The following is a 24,043-nucleotide window of genomic DNA, read 5'->3' on the forward strand; positions in this document are numbered from 1 at the left end:
GTGGTGAGTGGGTGGAGGATGAATTTGTTGGAGATGGGACGGTAAAGAGTGAGTGGGAGGGCAGAGAGATTGGACTTGGTAACCTGGATGGTTATGGGTGGTGGGGTGGATGGTGAACTGATTATTAAGGGATGGGCTGTGAATCAATGGTGAGATGAATGGGGTGATCTGTGGATGGTGGGAGACCAACAGATGACGCCTTGTTGGTTATGGTTGCTGGAAGGGAGAGGAATAGTGGGTGGGCCATTGGGTTCAGGATGCCTTGGTGGTTGATGAGTGAATACAGAAGGATGGATGGAGGGGTAGATGATGGAGGCTGATGTATAGATGGAGGGCTGTGGGTGAAGGGGAACTACACAGCACCTTCTTCCCTCCCTCCAGCTCACCTGCCGTCTCCTGCATCCCCACCTACCTCTCACCTGCACACCTCCTGTCATGAGCACTCTTCTCTCTGCCTGGGTCTTTGCTTCTCCCCAACACAAGATATTTCATCCAAGGAGGACGGGGCCCACCGCTGGGAGCACTCAAAGCACTTTATGCCATGGGTAGGGACAGAGACTTCTCTGACTAGGAAGGAGGGAGTGAGCACACCAGCTTGTCCCACCCTTTCTCCTGGGTGGGATCGGGGCACCTGCTCTCAGTGGCTCAGCGGTGCCAGATCTGTGTGGAGGGGTTGGCTCCCAGCCCAGCCTGGGATGGGGAAGGTGGGTCTGAGTGGTCCTGCGTGGTCCTGAGTTTGGCTTTGGCCACCGGTAGGGCTGACAGGAAGCTCCATCCTCCACAGCAGTCAAGGAAGGCTTCCTGGAAGAGGTGGTGTTAAAGCTGAGACTGGAAGGATGAGGTCACAGCTGCAGCTACAGGTTGCGTTGAAAGTGGCAGAACAGGAGGAGCCGGGGTTTGTCGGCTGTGGGGTGTTGGCGTCCATCGCTGAAAGGGGCATCCTTGAGCAGAGGCTGGAGGTGGGTCCAGCTATCAGAGGGTGGCCCAAAGAGGCATCCACACCGAGGCAGGAGGCAGGCACCAGCCGTGGCCCAGAGCTGCCAAAGGGTCCCTGGAATGACTCAGAAGCAAAGACATGAGGTAAGGAATGGCTGGACTGAGATGCAGTCCTAACCCTAACCCTAACCTGTGTTCACAGAAGGCCTGCAACTGCACGCACAGGTGCCCGGACACGCAGGTACATGTATGTGCACACTCTTTCCAACTGGTCAGGACCCCAGTGAGAAGTAGGAGAAAATGCAAGTCTCAAAGAGAATTTCTTCCAGTAACTAGGAAATCCATGCAGCAGCTGCTTTAGGCAAGGTTGGATCCAGGGGCTTGGGCTGTCCGGTCTCTCAGTCTCTGTGTCTGTCTGTCTGGCTCTGTCTTGGCTTGACTGCCCTCTGTGGTCAGCCTTCTTCTGGGAGACCTGGACCTGCTACCTCCCCAACTAGGCCACTGTGCAGAGTCTCAGTGAGGTTCCTGTTTCCAACTGAGCACCAATCCTGTGGCCCAGAGTTGCTGTGCTCCAACTGGCCATTACAGCCCTCCCTTGGTTGAGGTCACTGTGAGTGAGTCCTGCTGCCCTGGGGGTGTGGGTGGTCCCCACCCTGCCTGCAGCCATGGTCCCTAGTCAGACCCCCCCCGTCCCCACAAGTCTGTGGGGACAGAGCCATGCCCCCCCAGGCCAATTCCCCAGCTCCTTCTCCCACACTTTTGTCCCTGACTGGCTGTGTGACCTTGGGCAGGTTCCTATACCTCTCTGGGCCTCAGTGTCGCTCTGGAGGGACTGAAGCTCCAGTACACACGGTTTTGTTCCTGGACACCAGGAGGAGGGGTGGGGATGGGGGGAGGATAGAGGGCAGCCCCCCTCAGCAGGGCTTCCCTTTACTCAGGTCTCTGCACATGGTCACCTCCCCAGAGAGGCCACCTTGGCCACAAACACCCCACTGTCAGCATCTGTCACCACGTGCCCCGTGGGGCCCACAGGGCTTTGCTCACCCTCCTCACGTACTGCCTGCAACACAGGAGATGCTCCAAAAATATTCGTGAGGGGAAGGGATGGCTGGCACTTCCCCAGGGCCGGCCGGTCACCTCCCAGGCCCTGCCGCCCCACGACCTACCAGCTCAGGGGCTCTGACCCCTGGAAAACTCCCCGCCCTCGGGCCTGTGGCCTCCCTGCAGCCTCCGGATTTCTCTTTGGGCCTTTTGTTCATCCACACGCTTGGCACCAGGCCTGCAGCGGGGCTGGGAGCGCAGCCTCCTGGGTTTGCCATTGGACGGGGAGACGGATGATGGGCTGGTCGGTGCTCTGAGGAAGCACGGAGCATCCGGGGAGGGCCGGAGTGTGCCGTGAGGCTGTGCGGGAGCCCTAAGGCCAGGTGGCCAGGGCAGGCCTCTGTGAGGAGGGGACATGCCAGCTGAGACCTGGGAGGAAGCGGCTGGTGCAAAGGCCCTGAGGCTCCAAGGAAGGCGAGAAGAGCACAGCAGGAGGTGAGGCCAGGGCAGTGTTGGGGGCTGGGTCTGATGTACATGGGGGGGGTGTGAACGGGGTCTCCGCCTGGCTTGGAAGGGGCTGAGCTGGCCACCTGTCCGCCAAGGGAGCCCAGGTGGGGCAGCTCTGTTGCCCAGCAGTGGGGCGCCAGGCTCGGATGCAGGCTGTCCTGGGTGTGGATGCAGGGCAAGGCCACACGATTCACTTAACCTGGTTCGTCCCTCACCTGCAAAGCCGGTGGCAGTGCCCGCCTCACAGGGCACCAGGAGATGCTCAGCCCTGGACACTCCATCCCTTGTCTGTCTGCGGACGCTGGGAAGAGGAGGACATCGGGGGAGACTGACCTGGGAGCTGCCCCCCACCTTGGGGAGGGGTCCCGCAAGGGTCCAGCCCGGGCCTGCGCTGTCCTGCCTGCCCCCTCTCCCTGGGGGGGGGGGACTTGTCACCGCCCCTACAGCCTTTGTATGGAGGGGAAGTTTGTCAGGGGAACTTCGCAGGCCTCTGGGCCCAGAGGAGCCACAGCTGGAGGTCAGAGACCTCCCGACCCCTCTCCCCCGCCCTGGGACTGGCTGGGCAAGGACAAGTGAGTGGACGAGACGGGCCACACGGGGCCGCGTCTGAGGGCCGCCACGAGGGGGCCGGACCCACGGAGGCTGCGTCAACTAGGCGTCCGCGCCCCAAACTCGGCAGGCGTTGGGAGAAGGGGGAGCCTCTAGAGCCCAGGGCCATGGCCACCGCGTGGTCCCTGACTCCCGGGGTGCCTGTCGGTGGCTGGAGACCTCGCAGCTGAATGACCGGAGGCCAAGTCCAGGGCCGGGCCACCCTGCCCAGCAGGCCGAGGTCACCTCAAGGTGCTCTGTCCAGGTGTGTCGGCACCACTGGCTGAGCACACGTTCCCCCCCAAGAGCGCCTTCCACCCGGCCTCACGCGGCCTCATGACTGCCTGCGAGCAGAGGCGCTGCTATCCCCATTTTACCCACAAGGAAACAGAGAGGTGCTGGGCGCGGCGGGGGGCTCTGCCTGCAGCCCTGCAGCCCCACCCCGGGGCCAGCCTTCTCCTGGTCCTCAGATCCCAGCCCACCCCCGGGGCCTGGCGGGGGCAGTGGCTGCCTGCGTCTCTGGGGTCTGCCCTCCGCACTCCGAGGCCTCCCCTGGGGTCCAGGGGTCACCCGGGAGCAAGGCCGGGGCCCGGGGCTTGGGTCACTCCAAGCTTCCTCTCAATCTCTGACTTCTGATCTTGTGACCGGGCTCGGGACGAAGCCTCCAGGCAGCCGACGCTGTGCAGGGACACGCGCCCTGGGCCTCTGCGGGGTCAGCGTTGGCGCCGCTTCCCCTGGGGGGTGGGGTTGGGGGGGTAAAGAGGCCGCCGACGCCAATTTCGATCCCACGGCTGGAAACGACCCCGTGAGGTCCCAGCGGCCCCCAAGCAGGCCGGCCACACAGGAGACAGCAAAGCGCAGGGTGGCTCCGGGGCCGCGCCCCCTCCTCTCCAGGCCTCGCTCTTCTTACCTAAAACAGACCCTGCAGAGCATGGGCGTCCGGGGCACGTGCGGGGGATCGGGGCTCCGGGCACACTTCCCGGGACGGCTCGGTCCCGGAAGCGTGGCGGCGTTTCTGCCCCGGCTGCAGAGGGGACAGCGGCAGCGAGTCCCCAGCTCCCCTGGAGCCCCCCTTCATCGCAGGGCTCAGAACAGGCAGCCCACCCCGCGCCCGGGGCTGAGGGAGGCGGCGAGGGTCCCTCCGCAGGCGGGGACCAGGCTGCCCCCGGGCCGACTGCGGGGACCGCGGTGGGGCGGGGCCAGGCGCCGGGGAGCCGCCGGGAGGCCCCGCCCTCAACAGCCCTGCGGCCGACCGGCGCCCGGGTCTGCGGCCTCGGCCTAGGGGCAACCGCGGGGCGGGCCCTTCATCCTGGGAGTTGTTGCCGATTCTTGCCCCGTAAGACGTAGGGGAAAAAACTCCAAAAGGGGGAAAGGATCCGGCTTCCGAAATTCCAGCTGAGCGGCCCCTCCGGTGGCGCTGGAAACCCCGCGGACACGGCTCCGCGCGCTGCCCGCCCGCGGCGCTGTCCACACTGCGCGCTGCCACCCGCCAGGCGCTCCAGCTTCAGGGCTGAGGGGCCCCCGGGGCCTCACTCAGCACCCGTGGTGGCATCAGGTCCGAGGTGGGGCGCCAGGCCTGAGCGCCCAGGGAGGAGGGTGGAGCGCAAGGGGTGCGTGGACCTGGGACCACTCCCCCCCAGACGGAGGGACTGAATGTGCCCCCCTCTCTGGCAGCTCCTGTGTGGGGGGACCCAATGTAGGAAGAGCTGGGGGCCACGGGCTCCCCTGCAGGGCTCCGGGTGCGGGGTGGGCAGGAACACTGAGCCCCTGGGGCCCGGGCAGCACCCCTGGGCCAGGCCCCGGGCCCCTGGGTGGGAGCAGCCTTGGGGGCTGGTTCCTGCGCTGCCCCTTCCTGCTGCCCGGTGGGTGCACGTGGAGGCCCGGGCCCCAGGCCGTGACTTAGAGAAGGGGTGAGGCTGAGCACGGGCTTCGGGGGCTGCGGCGGCGACACGTGGAGGACCAGGGCCAGTGGGGGAAGGGCTGAGCGGTCCCCAGGGCCTTCGCGCTGCCTCGCGGTGCTGGAAAGCAGCCCCCACACCTGGTGATTCGGGGGAACACCGTGGGAGACGCAGGGCTTCCTGCTCCGGGGCCTGACCGCCCCGGGGATACCGGCCCGCTGGTGCTGAGCCGGGCAGGCGCGTGCTGGCCCTGTGCCCCCAGTGCCCCTACTGCAGGTGGCGGCGTGGAAGGCGCCGCCCGGAGGCCCCACAACCACCCTCGGCGTCAGCACTGGCGGGGCCCACAGCCAGCCCCCTGGTTTCAGAAAGGAGGCAGACGCTGTCTTTCCCCTGACACGCGAGGAAACCGAGGCTCAAAGAGCCCGAAGTCCCACAGCTGATAAAGTGGCGGAAATGGGACGGGATCTCCGGGAGGGTGAGGGCCCCCTGGCTTGCTCTGGACCGAGCCATGGACTTGAGCACGGCTGCTGGGTGCACAGGCCCCGGGGACCCCCTCAAGGTAAAGCCACCGCCTGAAGGGAAGGCCGGGAAGCCACGGCAGGACCCGCGGCATCCTCTGCAGGGGCCCGACCGCGGGAGGGAGGGGCCCCTCACGGCCTGTGAGTCAGCGTGAGAGAGAAACCAAGACTCCCAGTAAGATTTATTTCCCTCTCATCAGACAGTTCAGCATCTCAAAGGTTTGCATTCTACACTCGTACAAACTTTAGTTATTAGCATCAGAAACACAAAAACGTTGCAAGACCTCAAAACACAAATAAATACCAAATAAAACCACACACAGTACAGAGTGAACAAAACTATCAAACATAATAATGCTACCAGGAAGTCAGCCGTGTTGCTAACCCACAGTAACAACATGATTATTGCTGGGCAATACCTTACACTGTCCTTTTGTGTCTTTTTCTTAGAAGAGCAGGAGCGCACGGGACGTGAATCACTGGTCACAATCCCTTGGACTGTCGAGATGGGTCCGCACGGCGAGCGGCTACACAGATGCAATTTTTAAAACAGGCAGGTTAAAAATACAGAGTCAAATGAGAGATTGGCCTTCTTTGGTCTTTGTTTTGGGTAAGAGACCTGAACACAGAGGGTGCCATCAGAGAAAGAATCGATTCTGGAAATGCGACACGATTGTCTGCGTGGATTTACACGCTTCCTTTACCACAGACGTTATTCTACAGAGGATTCTTACGGAAATCCTTGAAAATCATGCCAGCTTTTGTGTTTACCGATTAAGTCGTTGAGTTTGCTGTGGAAGTTAATCTCACTGGTCTAAGGGGACTGAGTTACGACCCGGATCACCACGAACTGCAGGAGTGGTGCAGCCGTCCTGGACTCCACCTCCCTTGTCGTGAGTTCACAAGACAGACTCTAGACACAGCAGCAGTGGCAGAAATGAAATGCGAGCACTGCTTGGTGCCACTCGGGCCTCCGCAAACGGCACCAACCACCTGTGGCCTGGGTCACCCGAGGCCAGCAGAAAACGCCCGGGACGCCTCCAGGTCTGCGCCCCGCCCCCGCTGCCCTGGGGCCCTGGTGACAACCAGCACCGCCCGACTGACAGCAGAGACGACCGACCGGGTCACCTGCCCTCACTGGAGCCTCACGCCGACCTTGTCTGACCTGACCCTAGTGGACACGTTCTACTTTGGAAAAAACACAACTATCAAGATTTGCAAACAGAAGGCAGAACCATGGTCTTGGGCTGAGAAGGAGATTGGGTGACAGATCCCCCCTTCATGTCACAGATGCAAAGGAACTCCCGGAATTCCCCCCAGCTCTCCTCGGCGGCCTGATCAGTAAAGATCTGGACTAGAAGTTAAAAAATAGTACTTTACAGCTCCGCCTGAGCCCTTTCCAGCACTGATAATCACCGCAAGCAGAGGGACACGTTTTGGAGAGCGGAGGTGTGGGCAAGAGGCCCCACGAGGAATCTCATCTCCTGCCCAACCTGTGAAGACAGGCAGCGATGCTGGGGCCGGAAAGGTCTGCATCCAGCACAGGATGATGGTCACTCCTCCACGTGCAGGCGGGAAGAAGGAGCGGGCCTGGACGGCTGGAGGGGCCAGCGCACCCCCCAGGGTGCACTCAGGGTCCCGCCTCTCTCCCCACCCCCTCGGGGCCCTGCTGTGCCTAAGGGTTCGTCCAGCCGCCCTTTCCTCTGCCTGATGTTGCCCAAGGGCTGCAGGATGCCGGGCCCACCGCGGGCGACCACCCCCATGACACTGAGAGCGCAGGGGGCGTCGACAGGGACGTGTGGCCCCGGGCGGCTGGGGACGCTGCAGGAGACGAGCTGCTGGGGAGAGGCTGCGCCGTCCTGGCCGGTGTCTGGGGGGCCTGGTGGAGTCCGCCACCGGGACAGGGAGGTGACAGGAGGGGGCAGGAGGGCCGCCTGGCCAAGAGCCTCGGCTCAGCTGGCAGCTGGGCTCCGGGGCGGGGCCGGGGTGGGGTGGACGGCAGCCCTCCTCATCGGCCACTCAGTGACGGCGCCTGACTCGCTCTCGGGGGCTGGCGCCACCCTCTCGTGTGACAGGTCTCGGAGCAATTTACCCGTCTCCTCTGCGTCACCACAAACCCGGGAAACTGAGAACCCCAACCTGTAAAGAGAGGCCCAGGTGAGCCGCCCGGGGTGCTCCAGCCCCAGAGCCAGAGCCTGGCACTCGCTGAGCCCGCCCGGCCGCCGGGCTCCGCGCTGGCCCCGCCGGCCCGACACCCTGGCCCCCCGCCCCTGACCAGAGGCCCGCAGGCAGGCGGACCCGGCCGGTCTTCACTTCCAGGACAGGCGGCGACGGGGAAGCAGGGGCGCTGACCCCGCACGGGACTCGGCGTCGGTTCCTCTGCGGCACTGGAGTGGTTTTGTTCTGTGCGGAATTTGTCACTTTTGGTAAACGGGAAAAGCGCACCCACGTGCCGTGTCCGGCACCCGTCACTTGTCGCTGGGGCCCTGGTGGCGGGAGGGCCCGCGGGCACCAGGGAGGCGTGCGACCCGCTACCACCAACCGTCACCGAGCCACGACCTGAAGCTCCCGCCGTGTCCCAGCCTCCCACCGGGGGACAGTGAAGCTGGGTCCCTTGGGCTCCTGGGTGGCGGCCAGGGGCCTGGTGTCTCCCACCGGGAGGAGCTGCTGGAAAAGTCCCCCCACCAAGGGACGGATGCTTCTGGGGCGCTGCCAGCGGCCCGCCCCCAACAGGATTCCAACCCAGGGGAGGGAAAGAATTTTTTTTTTTTACCAGACCGAGATGTTGCTTATCCTGAATTTGTTCACGTCGCCCATACTTTCCGTGAAGGGGGAGGAAGTCCGCTGGTGACCCCCAGCCTTGGGAGAGCCACCTGAGGCCGGGTGGGGCCCGCCGGGCAGACTCCCTCCCCCGGGTCTCCAGGGCAGAACCGGGCCCAGGCCTGGAGGAGGTCTGGGCACTTGGAGGGAACAGTGGTCCCACAGCACCTGCAGGAGGGCCCTCCTCTGAGCAGGGACACACGACTCCTTACTGGGCAGAACCGATGACACTGATTCGCCCTCAAAGCAATTCTGGGGTCAGGGGATGGGAAAGAAAAAGAGATGAAGATAACTGAGCATTTTAACTGCCGAAGGGCAGGGCAGGTGCTTGGAACCCATGAGGTCACTTATGGAAGCCTGGGACGGCGGTGGCCAGGAGGTGCTTCCAGCAGGCACTGGGGCGAAGGCACACCCAGGGCGGAGGGCAGCACCAGAGACACGGGGGCCACCGGGCACCACCCCGCCGTCCCCCGCGTGGCCACGGGGAGCCCGGAGGCAGGCAGTCTGAGGTGCGCGGCCCAGCTGGCCAATCGTGGGCGCGTCTTTTGGATGAGTGGCACAGATGCGGCGGTTCACACACACTGGTTTTGCCTAAGAAGCACCCGTCACGTGTAGCACCCGTCAGTGGTAAAAGCACCCATGGAGCGTGGTGCATAGCAGGGGGCACAGAAGCAGGGCCCCGCTCTGTCACAGTTGGACCATTGAGAGAAGGTAAACGGGGGTGGGAAATGCCGCCCGGACAGGCGCAGGCTGGGACCACAGACCCCAGGGCCACCCTTCCGGAGAGAGGGGCGGGCCCCGGGACGCCTGTGGCTCAGCCCGGGCGGCCCCCCAGGTAGCAGTCTCTGGAATGCTCAGAGGGCCCCACGGCGGGTGGTGTGGGAGCCCGCAGCCCGGGGACGCAGAGGCGCGGCTCCTGCCCTGTCCCTGCCTGCACGCGGACTGGACTGCTCGCTTTTGGGGCCTAGAGATTTGGAATCTGTGATAATGAAGCAGTGGAGGCTCCAGAAGCCGACGAGGGGGCCCGGCTTCCTCAGCAGGTACAGGGCTGTCTGAGGGCCCTCGAAGAGGCAAAAGGTCTAGTGATCAAGAGAAAAGTCTGGCTGAACTATCACCTTCTGGAATTACAGTGAACACAAAGCTGGGGTCGAGAAGCAGCATGTCACAGCTAAGGCACAGGTACAGTATGCCACCATCTCTACGCAAACGCTGTTAACAAATGCAGCAATATGACAGGATGAAGAAACACATCTGCTGTGGCCTCCTTCAAGCACAAGTCACCTGCCCACCCCCGGACACTGGACACGGAAGGTCGGTGCTGTCAGCAATAGAGAGCTCGTCTGAACACGTGGGGCAGAATTTTAAAAACCTACAGGATTTTGTTTAGAACTCCAAAGTTCAACTAATGCCCTATTTTAGGGTGAAAACAATTATAAATCTGAAAATGATGCACAGCATCCATGAGCAGTTTTCCTTTCGTAATAATTGTGAAGTAGTGTCAGCAACTACGACAGGCATTGAAGGTTTACATTTCTAACGAGAAATAACAACAGATTGGATATTCTCTTTCCTATCACAAGTGATAACCAGTGTTTGATATTTTACATTTTCTTCCAAGAAATATCAGTCTATCAACGTTTTAAAATGAAATGTTTGCAGTAACAATTATCTTAGAACTTTAAATTAAAAAACGATTCTGAATTTAGAGACTTTCAAAAAAGACCTAGGTGCACTTCAGGGTCTTCTGACAGAGTATTGAAGCAGAGACCAGATGAGGCCTTAAAACAGACAACGGGCTATGTTTGAAACAGGACTGCACTCTTGAATCTTAGAATGAATATAGCAGAACTGCATTATGATTTCATAAATTCTCCTTTTACTTAACATGCTGACATGTCCAGCTATCCCCAGGTGTGTGCGTGTGTGTGTGTGTGTGTGTGTTCTTTTTTTGGTGTTTAAGGAAGAAAATCATGGTTCTTTTCTTTAGCATATATGTTTTCCACCTTAATTAACTAGATCTTTAAAAATGAAAACGAAAACCTTCTCTGACAGCAGTATTTCTCTCGTCGAAGGATAAATAATTCTTCCGAGCGAAGTGTTGCTAGTCTATTAGAAAACATGGTGTGTGTGTCCTGATGCGTGGCTCCTCCCGCCGGCCCGCGGCCACCTTCTGCCGCTTCCTCCGCTCCACCAGGTCCTGTTCTGGGCGTGAGGACCTCGGGGGAGGCGGCCGGTTCAAACACCCCAGAGGAGCTGCCTTCTGCGCAATCCGCCTCCCCAGAGACTCGTCAGGGGTCAGGCAGGTCCGAAGTATCCACTATGACTTTGATGAAAATGGTGTCATCTTTAATGTACGTCCCGTTTTCCAGCACAGTCTGGGCCACGAAGACTGGGCAGCCGGAAGCGATGTTCATCTCACCGGTGGGCTTCTTGAAGCTGCTGCTGTTGGGGTCCGGCTTGAAAGCATCCCCCAAGTGTCGCCGGGAGGACCCCTGGTCCATCAGCATGAGCGTCACCTTCTGCTTGAACGGCCAGGGAAGCAGAGCGTCGTATTCTCCACGCATGATGACAAAAAACAGCGACAGGTGCGTCCCCTTGCCCATGCCATCCCCGTTCAGGTAGACCCTGGCGCACATCTTGTAGCCGAAATAGCCGGTGTAGAAGGGCTGGCTGTAGAGGGACAGGGTCTTCCCCATGACGGCCTCCTGCTTCCGCCGCTTGTAATCCCGGATCTTCCAGATCAGCACGCCGTTGTAGCTGGCGGTCTCCAGGACCTGGAACCGCAGGTCCATGTCGGCCAGGCGGATGTCGTGGACACTGAGCATCTGGTCGTGCCGGCTCAGCTGGGACTCCAGCAGGCCTGCGGCGGCGGGCGGGAGAGATGGGCGCGGAGACACGTGACTATCACCGGGGCTGGAGAAGCCGATCCCCACCCGCATCTGAGCAGAAGAGCCCAGGCTCGCTGTGGCTGCTGGGGGGTGGTGCCTGCCCCGCGGAGGACCTGAAACGCAGGCCTCGGGGTCCTCGGGATCCACAGCCTGCCGAGAGGCGACAGCCTGGGGCCGCCTGCCCTCTGGCTCACGGCCCCTGCCCTCCCACCCCCATGCGCAGGCTCACCTGCGCCCTATCAGGGCTTAAGCTGCTCCTCCCCCCACCCCACTCCACGTCCTTGGCTGGCTGAATCCAGCCCCACGTGCATCACAATAATCCTTGTTCTTTCCCCCATTAATCCTTCTCGTGCAGGTGCAGATATTCAGAATACTCGCTCGGCCCCTGAAGCAGCGGCCCCGGTGGCTTCTAGGTATTGGACACGCTGCTGGGCTTGCCGGGTCCCCTGCTGCCTCTGGTCACCTTCTGTCCCCCAGGCCTTCACGAGCAGGGCTGGAGCACCCCGACCCGCAGGCCGCCCCACACCCACTCTGCCACGCAGGCCTCACTGCACGGACGGGAGCGTTTGGGCCCCTGCTGCGGGCATCTCGGCGGGAAGCCAGCTGCCCCAGCAGGCGCCACCAGGAGCACCGTCCGAGACTGGACGGCGCTGTCCTGAGGCAGCACGCGCCTCGCTTACCTCACGAAGGCGGCCACAGCTCTGACCTGGGGCCCTGGGACCCGGCCAGGCTCCCCCGGCCCGGGGCCTCGCAGACCCGCACGGCTCCGCCCACCCGCCCTCACCTGTGTTCCGAGCCGCCTGCCCCGCGCTTTTGTCCACGCTCTCCAGCTCGGTCACCCGGTTCTGGAGGGACTCCACGCTGCTCTTCATGCTGCCTGCTTCCTCCCAGCTCTGCCGGAAGGGGCGGATCTCTTTGTCGAGCTCCTTCAGTTTCTCTGCTTGGCTGTCTATTACTCGCTTCCACATCAAAGGTGTCAAAAAGGCAAAATACGGTTAGAACTCGCTGCCAGCGCTGCGCCACTACCATCAGACACCCGCTGGTCAGGAACAGGGCGGCCCGCATCAGCCCTCACAGGGCCTCTTACCTTAGACCCACGGGCATCTCGGGGGACACAGGGACCCAGACCCCTAGTTCCAGGAGGGGACCGAGGCACAGAGAGGCCTCACCCACCAAGTGCAGGGCATGCGGCTCCCACATCCCTCTGTCCCAGCGTCTCAGCTCAGGACTTGGAGTCACACTCATCGGCCCCGTCTGAAGGCCTCCATCCCCTGCAGGGTCGAGCGACCAGCAGAGGCCAAACTATGTGAGCCTCCAGGGCCAGAGGGGCTGCCCTGTTTCTGAGGCTGCAAAGAGCGCTTAGAACCCGGCCTGGGTCCCAGAAGAGAGAGCTGCCACCACACTGCCACCTGGCTCCAGAGACCTGGCTGCCAGCACAGGGCTGGCAGCAGGACAGGGCCCTGGAGACAGGTCCTCGGGGCCCCGGGTGAAGCCAAGGGGCCAGTGCCGATGGGCGGGGTGGGTGGGGGTCTGTTCCCTGGACGCACTCCGCGACCAGCGCCCCCTGCCCACTGGGGCAGAGCAACCCTACTGACAAACACGTGGCTGTCGACAGCGAGGCTTGATTTAAATAATTCAGAAACCCCCTTTTCCAGAAGCACATGACCAGCACGTCTGTAACAGTAACTGGAGCGGTGAGCCTGGCGTGCCAGCCGTGGCGGCCCCGTTTGTCTGCAGGACTGGCCTGCCCACTTGTTAGATGAAGCCAGGGACCTAAAGGGTTTTCACTTCTAAAAAGAATTTGCATTTTTGAAATAAAGCTCCTGAAGGCTGGGTGGCTCAGCCCCTGAAGCTGGGGAGTGGCTGGGCCGCCCCTGAGGCTGAGGCCACACAGGGGAGAGCCCCGGGGACCTGCCGAGCTCACTTCTCCTTTTGGGAGACTATTTTTAAACATCGAGGTTTCAGCACCTTTGCTGGCTCTTAATAACCGTGAAGGAACAAACATGTAGGCTTGGGTTACTTTTTCTGGGTAAAAATACAGTGTTAATCTTCCTCTTCTTTCCAAGAAACCCTGATATTGGCTAACATTTAAAAAGTAAAGATGATTTCTCTAAAGAACACTTCTTTCTACACTGATACCACTTTATTTTAAAATATATATAGTGAGAAGCGTAGTTAGTTTACAAAGTCTATTTTCTGGGGACAATCCTACTGACATGAATGAACGCCCATGCCCATAATGCACAGCTGTAACTTGTCTCCCGTCCTCTACCTACTCAAGTGACAAAATGACAAACTAGGCTGATGTGGGTACTAGTGAGAATAAGAGGGGAGTTAATGGAAACCTAATCAATCAGTGGCAGTTCCTTGGTGGCCCTTGTTGTAAACCACGAGGACAAGCTGCTCATCACTTCCAAGCCCCCCTCCCCCGCCCCAGGACTCGTGACGCACACGGGACAGTGGCACGAAGGCACGAGGTGCTCTCAAGAGGGAGCAGAACCGTGGAGTCTGAAATGACAGCAAGGCCCCCAACCACAAGCCAGGAACACGGAGTCAGCAGGCGGGTGGCGGGCAGGAGGGAACATGGGAGCGAGCACACGCGTGCACACACACACACACACACACACACACACACACACACAGACAAGGCCCAACCACTATTTAAAAGGCACTCCTCATACAGCAAGGGAAAACGTGCTATTTTCAAACAGACCTTTCATTTGTATGAGGTCAAAGCAGAATGCTGACCTAAATCAAGCTTTCTCTGTAAGATGCAGCAAACATGATTTCATTCTTGAAGAGCGGTCTACACTCAGCCCCTGTAGTGTTTCTATAAAAAACAAATCTTAAATGCAGGTGAGGATTTTACTAGAAAAAAGGATTCAGGAGCTGAGAGAAACAGCACAGATCACACACTATGTGAATAAACCCTCATCAGGAGACCTGCTCACAGAGCATCAGTCTATCAGTCTCATGCTCGTGCACTTAGGGCTTAAATCACCGTCTGTCACTTGGCACCATCCGGTCACCGAGCCGATGCGGGTGGGACTCCCGGGCCCAGCGAGGGGCCCGTGGACAGAGCGCTCTGCCTCCCGCCCGGCAGAGCCACCGACTGCGGGAACGACCGGGTCATCCAGCTCCTGCTAACAATGCAGCACGGGAATGAAGCTCACATCTAGGCTGTCTTTATTTTTCTTTTTACATTTTTTTTTAAGTTTATTTATTTTTGGCTGCGTTGGGTCTTTGTTGCTGCGTGCGGGCTTTCTCTAGTTGTGGCGAGCGGGGGCTACTCTTTGTTGTGGTGCGCGGGCTTCTCATTGTGGTGTCTTCTTTTTTTTAAAATAAATTTATTTATTTTTGGCTGCGTTGGGTCTTCATTGCTGCGCGTGGGCTTTTCTCTAGTTGCGGCGAGCGGGGGCTACTCTTCATTGCAGCGCGTGGGCTTCTCATTGCGGTGGCTTCTCTTGTTGCGGAGCGCGGGCTCTAGGTGCGCGGGCTTCAGTAGTTGTGGCTCATGGGCTCAGTAGTTGTGGCTCACGGGCTTAGTTGCTCCGCGGCATGTGGGATCTTCCCGGACCAGGGCTTGAACCCGTGTCCCCTGCATTGGCAGGCGGATTCTTAACCACTGCACCACCAGGGAAACCCTAGGCTGTCTTTTTAAATTGAGAAAAAAGGGACTTCCCTGGTGGTCCAGTGGTTAAGACTCCGTGCTTCCACCGCAGGGGGCACAGGTTCGATCCCTGGTTAGGGAACTAAGATCCCACATGCTGGATGCGCGGCCAAAAAAAAAAAAAAGAGTTCTTTACAAAGTAAAATATTAAGAAACTACCCTTGCACGGCTGGCAAAAGCTAACCCACTCTTAAGTCCCACTTCCTCTGCGCAGCTCTGACGGCAGCCCACCCACCCTATCTGGGGCCGCCAGGAGCTCTGCACTCTGTGTGGACTCCTGTACAAGCCTGTCTTCAGGATTTAGGGTCGACTGGAGACTCAGACAAGGGAGGAGATGACACAGAGAGGGACAGGTCTGTCACCATCCAGGTGGTCCAATGCACAGGGTGGGGAAGGCTCCCTGGAGGAGGTGGCACTTACAGTGCCATCTGAGGTGCCTGAGGAAAGGAAGAGGGGAGGGAAGGTCCACTCTGCCGCGGAGAGAGTGGCAAAGGCGGCAGCGAGGAACAGCAGCCAGTCACGGCGGTGGTGTCCTGATCTACGGTACAGCGCTCAGGTAAACTGTCCTCTGGCAGTTGGAAGTTCTAGGGTGAGGACCGAGGGGCAGGTCTGAGCCAGGCTCTGCTGAAACGGGGGGTGGGGGGGGGGAGGTCGGGAGGGACGGGAGGGAGAGCCCCACCCAGGGCCGGCACCTCCAGCCCTAGCCTACAGGGCCGCCATCAATGTTCACTCAGAGGCGGATGGTCCAGGCCGCCTCTCAGCACTGGCAACCATGGTGACGAACATTACCGACCCTGAGATCATCCAGGAGACGTGGTTCCATGTAAACCATTGGGAAACGGTCAGCCGTCCGGAGGGGTTTCCAGCCCATCAGCCCCTGTTCCTGACCCCTGTCCCTCTCTTGAAATGCAGCCTATTTTCCTCCGTGCCTGCCTTCCAAGGAGGAGGAGAAGAGCGCTGGCGCGGGTCACCGCCACCTGCAGACATGGCACTGCTCAGCCTTCACCTCCCCGGGCTCCGCAGCTTGGAGCTGGATCTCTCTGACTTAGATCTCAGTGGTTTCTTCAATCGTGGAGGTTTTAAACATGAATCACACACAGTGGAATGATTAAAGTAAATTCAAACTTTTCATGCTGGAAGTGGGGAATGGAGGAGAGGAACGCATATAAAATCTCCGAGGTGTCGGGCGAGTGCATCCATGACCTCATTATGGACACTCTCGTTTTTTTTGGTTATAAATGAACCCACTACTACATATATACAATGGAATACTACTCAGCCATAAAAAAGAATGAAATAATGCCATGTGCAGCAACATGGATGCAACTAGAGATTATCATACTAAGTGAAGTCAGAAAGAGAAAGGCAAATACCGTATGATACCACTTATATGTGGAATCTGAAATATGACACAAACGAACATATCTACGAAACAGAAACAGACTCACAGACATAGAGAACAGACTGGTGGTTGCCAAGGGGGAGGGATGGAATGGCAGGTTGGGGTTAGTAGTTGCAAACCATTATATACAGAATGGATAAACAAGGTCCTACAGTATAGCACAGGGAACTATACTCAGTATCCTATGATAAACCATAATGGAAAAGAATATGAAGAAGAATGTGTGTGTGTATAACTGAGTCACTTTGCTGTACAGCAGTAGTTGACACAACACTGTAAATCAACTCTACTTCAATAAAAAAGAACTTTGGCAACCATTATCTTAAAATAAGAATTAAATATAAAAACAAAACCCAACCCACTCCTTACTCATTCTTCCTTCTGCTGTTGATATGCCTTAACAAGTGGTTCTCTAGCATAACGTAATTCCCTCGGCGTTTCCACGCACCCCTGAGCCCTGGCCACTCTGTGCACAGCTGGACCTGCCGACCGGATGGCAGCACAGGCCTCTGTCTGGACACGCTGACCAGCACCTCCGAGGCCTCGGCAAAACGCCACGGACTTCCTGCAGGAGGCTTGTGGTGTTCTACGTGACACTGTACTTTTCTGACTTGATTCAATACTTATGACTTGCATCTTTTCTACTACAATCTAATGGTGAATTGTGTTTTTCCTTGTCTCGGGACAACCACAGAGTTTAACACAAATGAAGTTAATTTAATAAATCCCTATGCAATTCAAGGCACGATAACTAATCCCAACATTAAAACGGGAGGAAAGAAAACCTCAAAGATGCCGTGACTCTGAGCTATTAGAAATATTTTCTCTTCCAGATAATTTAGGGAAACACACTGTAAGTACAAGCACTGAAAGACCATTTCGGCAACATGTGATTCTCCCACGGGTGTGTGTGATACACACCAGAATTACCATCACCAAGGTACGCTCTGAGTAAGCTGATGTGAAGACAGTGTCTAGAAGAATAATCTGTAACAAGCACCTAATGGAAGCCTGTGTTGGTAACAGAAATGAGGAGCCACATTTTAATCAGGCTTATTTATACACCACCTTTTTCGGGAGCAGCAAAGGTTTATGTGTTTATTTTGGAGGTACCTGTGGTTCACTGCGGTGAAATAAGGTGACAGTGTGTACGTGCATCGCTAGAAGATTCAGAACAAAATAGTTTGGCTTCAGTTCACTTTAGGAAGTGAAACTTTACACATAACTACTCATGAACAATATGAAATCTTAAATAATAATAATAAAACAGCTAATTTTTAAAAACACAGACTTTGAGTCTTATTTCGCCAACAATGAATCAAAGGCACAGAGGAGAGGTGACGGGGCTGGCCCCCAGGAAAAGGCGAGAGGAGCGGTGCTTACAGCCTCCCAGGTCGGCCCGCAAACCCAGGTCACCTTCCCTGAGTTTCACTTAGGCAAGAGAAACAAGTTGCCTTGTTCGACAAAGGTCAGGGCTTTTGCTCAAATATCTCCCTGAGAAAGTCCTGGAGGGGAACACAGATGTGTTCCCTTTTATCCAGCCATCATCTTAAACTTCTTACCTGTAAATGAAGTATTTTGGATTCATTATTTCGAAGCATTTCCTTTTGTCTCTCAATTTCAATTTCAAAGCTACATATCTGGTTGTGCAAACTCTGTATGCTCTTGTTTTTTTCTACACTTTCATTCTGCAGCAAGGAAACCTGAAAAAGAAAGTCTTCAATTAAGCAAACAAAAAGTGATTTTAATATCAACTTATAGCAATTATAATAATGGTAATTAAATGTTTACAATATAGGCCTTCTATCAGCTCACTGAAGGAGTTCCAGGAAAAAAAAATCCGTTCACACAGGAAATGGGGGTCCTGGTAGTTTAACAGGGATCCTACAACTGCATTTCTCAGAATCTCTCCCAGGAATCAAATAAGATGAGGCAAAGTGCAGCAATGACTGAATTTCAGAATGGATGCTTTTTAAAGTTTTTGCTAAAAACGAATAAATCTTTTACCAGAGTGGCTTTCAAACTTTGACAAGGAAACATAGTAGGAAACACATCCTTACACCTCACCCCTTCTGCACAGACACCTGTGTATGTGTGCATATCCCTAAAAACAGGGACCTCAAAACCAAATCTGCCCTGATCACACTGCGCCCGGATATTTTCTGTTTTACTCTATTCTTCTTTTGAAAATGCTAGTTGCAACCCACTAAATTACTTCACGTCCACCAGTGGGCCATACACGCCCTTTGAAAAGCTCTCTCAACACAATGAGGGAGCACGACGGGAACAGTCTCACATGCGCTGCAGTGAGTCCTGGGGCCAGCCTCCCAGCCCCCCCACCCCCCCACAGAGGAGCTGCCGACTGGGGGTGCCAGGAAGGGTCTGCTGGGGGGGGCGCCATTCCCAGCAGGGAAGCCACCTTTGAGTTTTTCAAAGTTCCTTTCTGAAAAATAATTGGCTCCCAAGAACCAATTTACACTGGTCTTACAAGCCCCCAGGGTGAGGAGTTCAAGGGCGATCCTACGAGGCTTCTTTCCCACAGTGTCTCTACGAGGGGCACTTTGGTCCCTGCAAAGGTTCCCTCCGCCAACAGCTGTGTGTGTCCACGCGCGGATGCGGCCGCCACCCTGGAAGACGCGGAGCTCCGAGACGGATCGGAACAGCTCTCCTCGCAGGTGCCTCTCTAACACCTCCAGCACCTGAGGATGGTCTGGCCGTGGGGACGGCCCACGGGCATCTCAGGACACATCTGGGTTCCTGACCTTGTCCCTCTGGAGAACAACCAGCCTCAAGTGAGGCGTCCTTACATTACACTCAGCCTGCTCGGCAGGCAGCACCTTTGGGTGCTGTCTCAGTCTATTTTATTTATAACAAATGTATTTATGAAGGAACACAGAACTTGCAAGATATACTTCACTCTCCTAGGATTTCACTCAGCACAAACAGACTTTCCTTCCTAAAATATGATGTCTCACAGGTCCATGACCTCCTCCAAGCGATCAGCCTGCAGCATCCAGGCTGGGGCACGGGTAGCAGGCAGTGGTGTTTTTGCTTTTTCTGAAATTACAGTTCACTCGCTCCCATCTGTCAAAGATGGACACAATTCCCAGGCTCCTTATTCTCACACCCAAAAAAAGAGACATGATGCACACAGGCCAATCCTTTTGATAAAAATCTCAGTAACATCTCCAAAACCAACAGCAATTTTTTCTGCAGCAAATCAAGCTACCTGAGGATGACAGAAATATCTCACACTGATGATCACACATCATGCCGCATCAAACCCTTAATTTCTTAATTTAGGGACTGCCCTTAAACTGATTTTTATTTATTTACATATTTTAATCAAGGATCCTAGCCCCTGGGTGCCTGCAGACCCCTGCTTTCACCAGTCTACCAGGTACAGGAAAGTCTACCTGGCAGGTGTGTTTCCAAGAAGCACAGTGTGACATCCACACAGCAGATGAAAACAGGGGCCCCTCGTCCTTCCCGAGACCCTCCTCGCCAGGAACATCCTTTACCCCAGCCTGTTTTGGTGGGCACTCCACACTTCCCTTTGATTTAAGCTTTCCTAAAACATAAGATGGGTGTTTTTAAGCCTGGATTTTACAAAACAGTTTTTCTTTAGTTTGACTGTGAATATAATAATCAGTCTTTCCGAATCAACTCAGACGTTCTATTTTCTATTATAGATGAACAAGATAACTCAGGAGATTGCAGCTGAATAATTCTATGATGAGAAATAAATTCCCATTTTGAGAAAATACAAGTATCTCCGTTCATTGTCCGGATTTTGCTCTTGGGCCCCGTGACGAGAAGCCAGCTTCTCATGGACACAAGCACGGATGCGCAGGGCGGAGGCCCGGCTGACCTGAGCAGGGGGCACGGAGGCAGGGAGCGGCTCAGCCTCCAGCAAAACCAAGAGGACAGACGGTTCAAACGTATCAGCAGCAACTCGGCCCCCTCTCGGCCGGTGTGCAGAGGGGGAAGCTCTGGGGAGGGGTGCTGGCTGTGCGGCTGTGTCCCGGGGCTTCCAACGATGCAAAGCAGATGCTCTGAGGGGGACAAGTGTGAAGGTGGCAGGGCAGGAGGACGCAAGTGACAGGATGACCCCCGCGCCCCCCATGGCGATGGCCCCGAGGACGACCGTCCTGAGGGGTGAGCACACCGCAGCCCAGCCCGGCTCAATGGTTACGTAACCAGCACAGCTGGAATAACCAATTCACTTTACATGAAAGGAAGAACCTTTTAGACAAATGAGAAGCCGTTATCTGTGAGAGACCAAAAGCCCTGAGATCTATGCCTACAATTTAAAAAGGCAGAAACAATGCATTCTTCAAAAAGAGGGGAAAAAAAGATTCACAGGTAAACCGTCACTGAACTCAGAGCAAATATGTGCTCCCAGGAAAGTCATAAATGATTCACGTAACGGATTTTATGCCGCTGATAAGCGGAAGGCCCCTCCTGCCCCCCGTGTGCACAGCGCGCAAGCCCTTTCACTGCTTCTCACCTCCAGCTTAAGCATTTATATTAAAAGAACTACTTTATGTCAGATTTAATAAACATCTTTTGATTTAAAACTTTAGACTCTTTTAAGTACATTTACATTTTAAATTGCTTGGATTTAATACTCAAAACAAGATACTCAAATCTTTACAAACCTTTAGAAAGCAAACGTCAACTCCCCAGCTGCTGTAACTCATCCTAGTGCCCTCCCACCGCAAGTTCTCAACACATGTTTGTTGAATATCAAATTAATTTCTTATTTGTGTACATAAGCCACAAGCCACAGTGGGAGATCCTATAACCTTCTCTATCAAGTCTTGGAGGTTTTCATCTTTTCCTCAGGTAAGAAGGCCCGGTGAGCTGAGCACCACGGGACAAACTCCCCAGGAAGGAGTGCTACGTGGGCGGGGCCTGCTGAGGAGTCCAGACCCCACAGCTGGGGCCCCTCGAGGAGACACCCAGGAGAGCAGGTGTGTCCGGGAAGGGGCTGCGTGGTCCCCCAACCCCCATGGTCAACAGTCACACTCGCGATGTGGAATTGTCCTCTCCTCGTCTCCGAGAAGACAGAGGATGGTAAAGCAGGTAACACTGGTGACCTTCCAGATCGGGGGTTGGCAGGCTTTTTCTGTAAGAGCCAGAGAACAGTTTTTGGGGCTGTGCGGGCTGTACAGTTTCTATCTCTGCTCATCCACGCTGCCGTCCTGGTGCAATGCAGCCATGGATAATACAGAAATGAGTGTGCGTGGCTGTGTTCCAATAAAGCTTTATTTACAAAAAGATGGGGCGGGGGGCGGACGGGGGTTGTAAGTGACATTCCCTGTCCTAGATCAATTCTGAGAGAAGCACAATGTGATTTTTTTTTTTTTTAAAAAAGCACTTCATACCTGCTTGGCAATTAAAAAACAAAGAGCAAGGACTTCCCTGGTGGCGCAGTGGTTAAGAGTCTGCCTGCCGATACAGGGAACACGGGTTTGAGCCCTGGTCCGGGAAGGTCTCACATGCCGCAGAGCAGCTAAGCCCGTGCGCCACAACTACTGAGCCTGCGCTCTAGAGACCACGAGCCACAACTACTGAGACCGCATGCCACAACTACTGAAGCCCGTGCACTTAGAGCCCGTGCTCCCCAACAAGATAAACCACCACAATGAGAAGCCCACGCACAGCAATGAAGACCCAATGCAGCCAAAAATAAAAATAAATAATAATTTATGAACAAACAAAAAAAAACGAAGAGCAAGCTAACAAAACCACACGCCTTCATTTACAAACTCAGGATCACTTGAAGAGAATTTACTTTTTTGACACTCTTGATGCTGTTTCTTTTATGCAAAATCCATTACTAACTATAAACAAGGTTTTCTTCTTTAAATAACTTGAAGAAAGTATTAAAAACCAACAAAAGCAGGAGGCGGTGCGTCGTACCTTTTTCTCTAGAGAGTTGCTCCATTCTTTGAGTAAGTTGACATGCTGCACCGCGGAGCTGGCCTCGTGGGCCTTAATCTGCTGGTTTGTCCCCTGCGAGAATAAAGAGGCAACGCGTTACCCAACCTCATTCCGTTGGAGTCAGAGAGACTCACAGCCGACCTCAATCCAGCACTACACGGGGCGGGGGGGTGGGGGGGCGGTGACTTATTCATGGACGGTTCACAGGGGATGCCCAGCCTCAGAAGGTGTGCGCTCAGTGGCCCCTGATCTACTGTGCACAGGTGAGGAGGCTGCTTCGAGGAGAACGGAGCAGCTCAAAGACGAGACACCGCGGATTCTACGACAACTACCTCGAGGCCGTGAGCTGCACTCCTCCAGCTTCTTACCAAGGGCCTTCTTACCTACGTTTCATGCTGGTAACATCAAGAAACTAAATTTTAGATATATCATTTTTGTTCCCTAAAAATTTTTTTGCATTAAAATATAAATGGAAAACGTTTAGACACCTGCAAGTCATAGCTAGATGCTGCTATAATAACCTAGTGAATATGTAATCAAAGTAGGATTCTAAATGATTTATTAAAGTATTAACTTACCAGTGAAATACACTGTATTACTGTTCCTAACTATCCTATGTATACTTAGAAAGTTACATACAGAACATAAACAATCTACAGAGTACATAAGATGTAGACCATCTCAGAGTCAGTAATAAGCATGGGAAACAGTACTTCATATATTTAACAAAGTAATTGGTATAAGAATATAATTTGTTTTGATACTGGAATATTTAAAAGCCACAGAAAGCATTTTAATGATCTCCAAAACATATACTCTGTACATAGAATATTCATATATATATGTTGATATAAGTATTGCTATATATAAACATATATATATACATACACAGAATGAATGATATATATGTACATACGACATAACAGTGGTGAGGGCTCAGTCTCATAAGAGACTGAAGCAAAGGGAAAGCTATAGTCATTCTTACTCTCAGGCTTCTTACTTTCTAAGAAAATACTGAGATGCCAATATCTCTGTATTGATTTCACAATAATGTATTGATAATACATAAAAATCAAATACAAAATACTTTAATTGGAGTATATACTGCCCTTTGATAGTTTTAAGATCAAGATATACATTTGAATGAAAACTAGTTCAAATTCACTAGCCATCTCAGATGTGTTAAAAAAACAAAACCAAAAAAAAAAAACAAACCAGGAACAGCTTTCTCACAGCCCAGGTGTGGCAGTGGCGGAGATCTCCTCTCTACATGGCCCCCGGGCACGTACATGTGGCAGGTACATGTGGCATGTGCACGGAATGCACTCTGGACACACGCACGTGCGATCCTCACAACCGTGCACTGACGCACACACTGCCGAAACCATGTCCAGTTTGCCAGTGCCTTACATTCAAGTAACAGCTCAAATTCCGTAAGAATCTACTGGAAACCCCGCCGAATGTCAGTCCTGTCTGTCCCATTCACTAACTGGTTTTGAATGTAATCGTCCTCCTAGTGCATTAACTCCCCCTCAGCACAGGTGTCTACCTCTAGTCTCACGACACCCCCGCCCTGGAAAGCGAGCACTCACATCTGCTGCACGTGGCTTTCGTCACCCACGCGGCAGGTGACTCAGTTCCATGGCAAAACTGAGAGCCCAGAGCCTGCATGTTAAAATGTTAATAGAATAACTTTCTCTCATGGTGGAATGTCAGTGACTGGGAAGGACAAATGTCGGATACTGACCTGAAAAACGCAGCCATAGCGCTTAAAACTACAGGTGCTGGGGGCATTGACACACTCTGACAAGTGTGCACTCAACTGC

At 55.1% G+C, this 24,043-nt stretch overlaps 1 protein-coding gene across 3 annotated transcripts in view; it reads right to left on the minus strand.

Annotated features, from left to right (window-relative positions):
- Positions 1–5,658: 5,658 nt before the first annotated feature.
- Positions 5,659–24,043, minus strand: part of TRAF3 (TNF receptor associated factor 3) — a 116,568-nt gene continuing 98,183 nt past the window's right edge. Inside the window, exons 8-12 of one of the 3 annotated variants that reach the window (XM_082451081.1) lie at positions 23,965–24,039; positions 22,197–22,289; positions 17,831–17,971; positions 11,981–12,164; positions 5,659–11,168 (exon numbers count right to left, since the gene is read on the minus strand). In XM_082451081.1, coding sequence (XP_082307207.1) covers positions 10,597–11,168; positions 11,981–12,164; positions 17,831–17,971; positions 22,197–22,289; positions 23,965–24,039 — 1,065 coding nt within the window. In that variant the 3' untranslated portion in view covers positions 5,659–10,596. The remainder of the gene's footprint in view (positions 11,169–11,980; positions 12,165–17,830; positions 17,972–22,196; positions 22,290–23,964; positions 24,040–24,043) is intronic. The other 2 variants (XM_082451080.1, XM_082451082.1) reach the window with 2 other exon arrangements.

Source organism: Balaenoptera physalus, assembly GCF_965194825.1.
Source record: "Balaenoptera physalus genome assembly, chromosome: 2".
Classification (NCBI taxonomy): domain Eukaryota; kingdom Metazoa; phylum Chordata; class Mammalia; order Artiodactyla; family Balaenopteridae; genus Balaenoptera; species Balaenoptera physalus.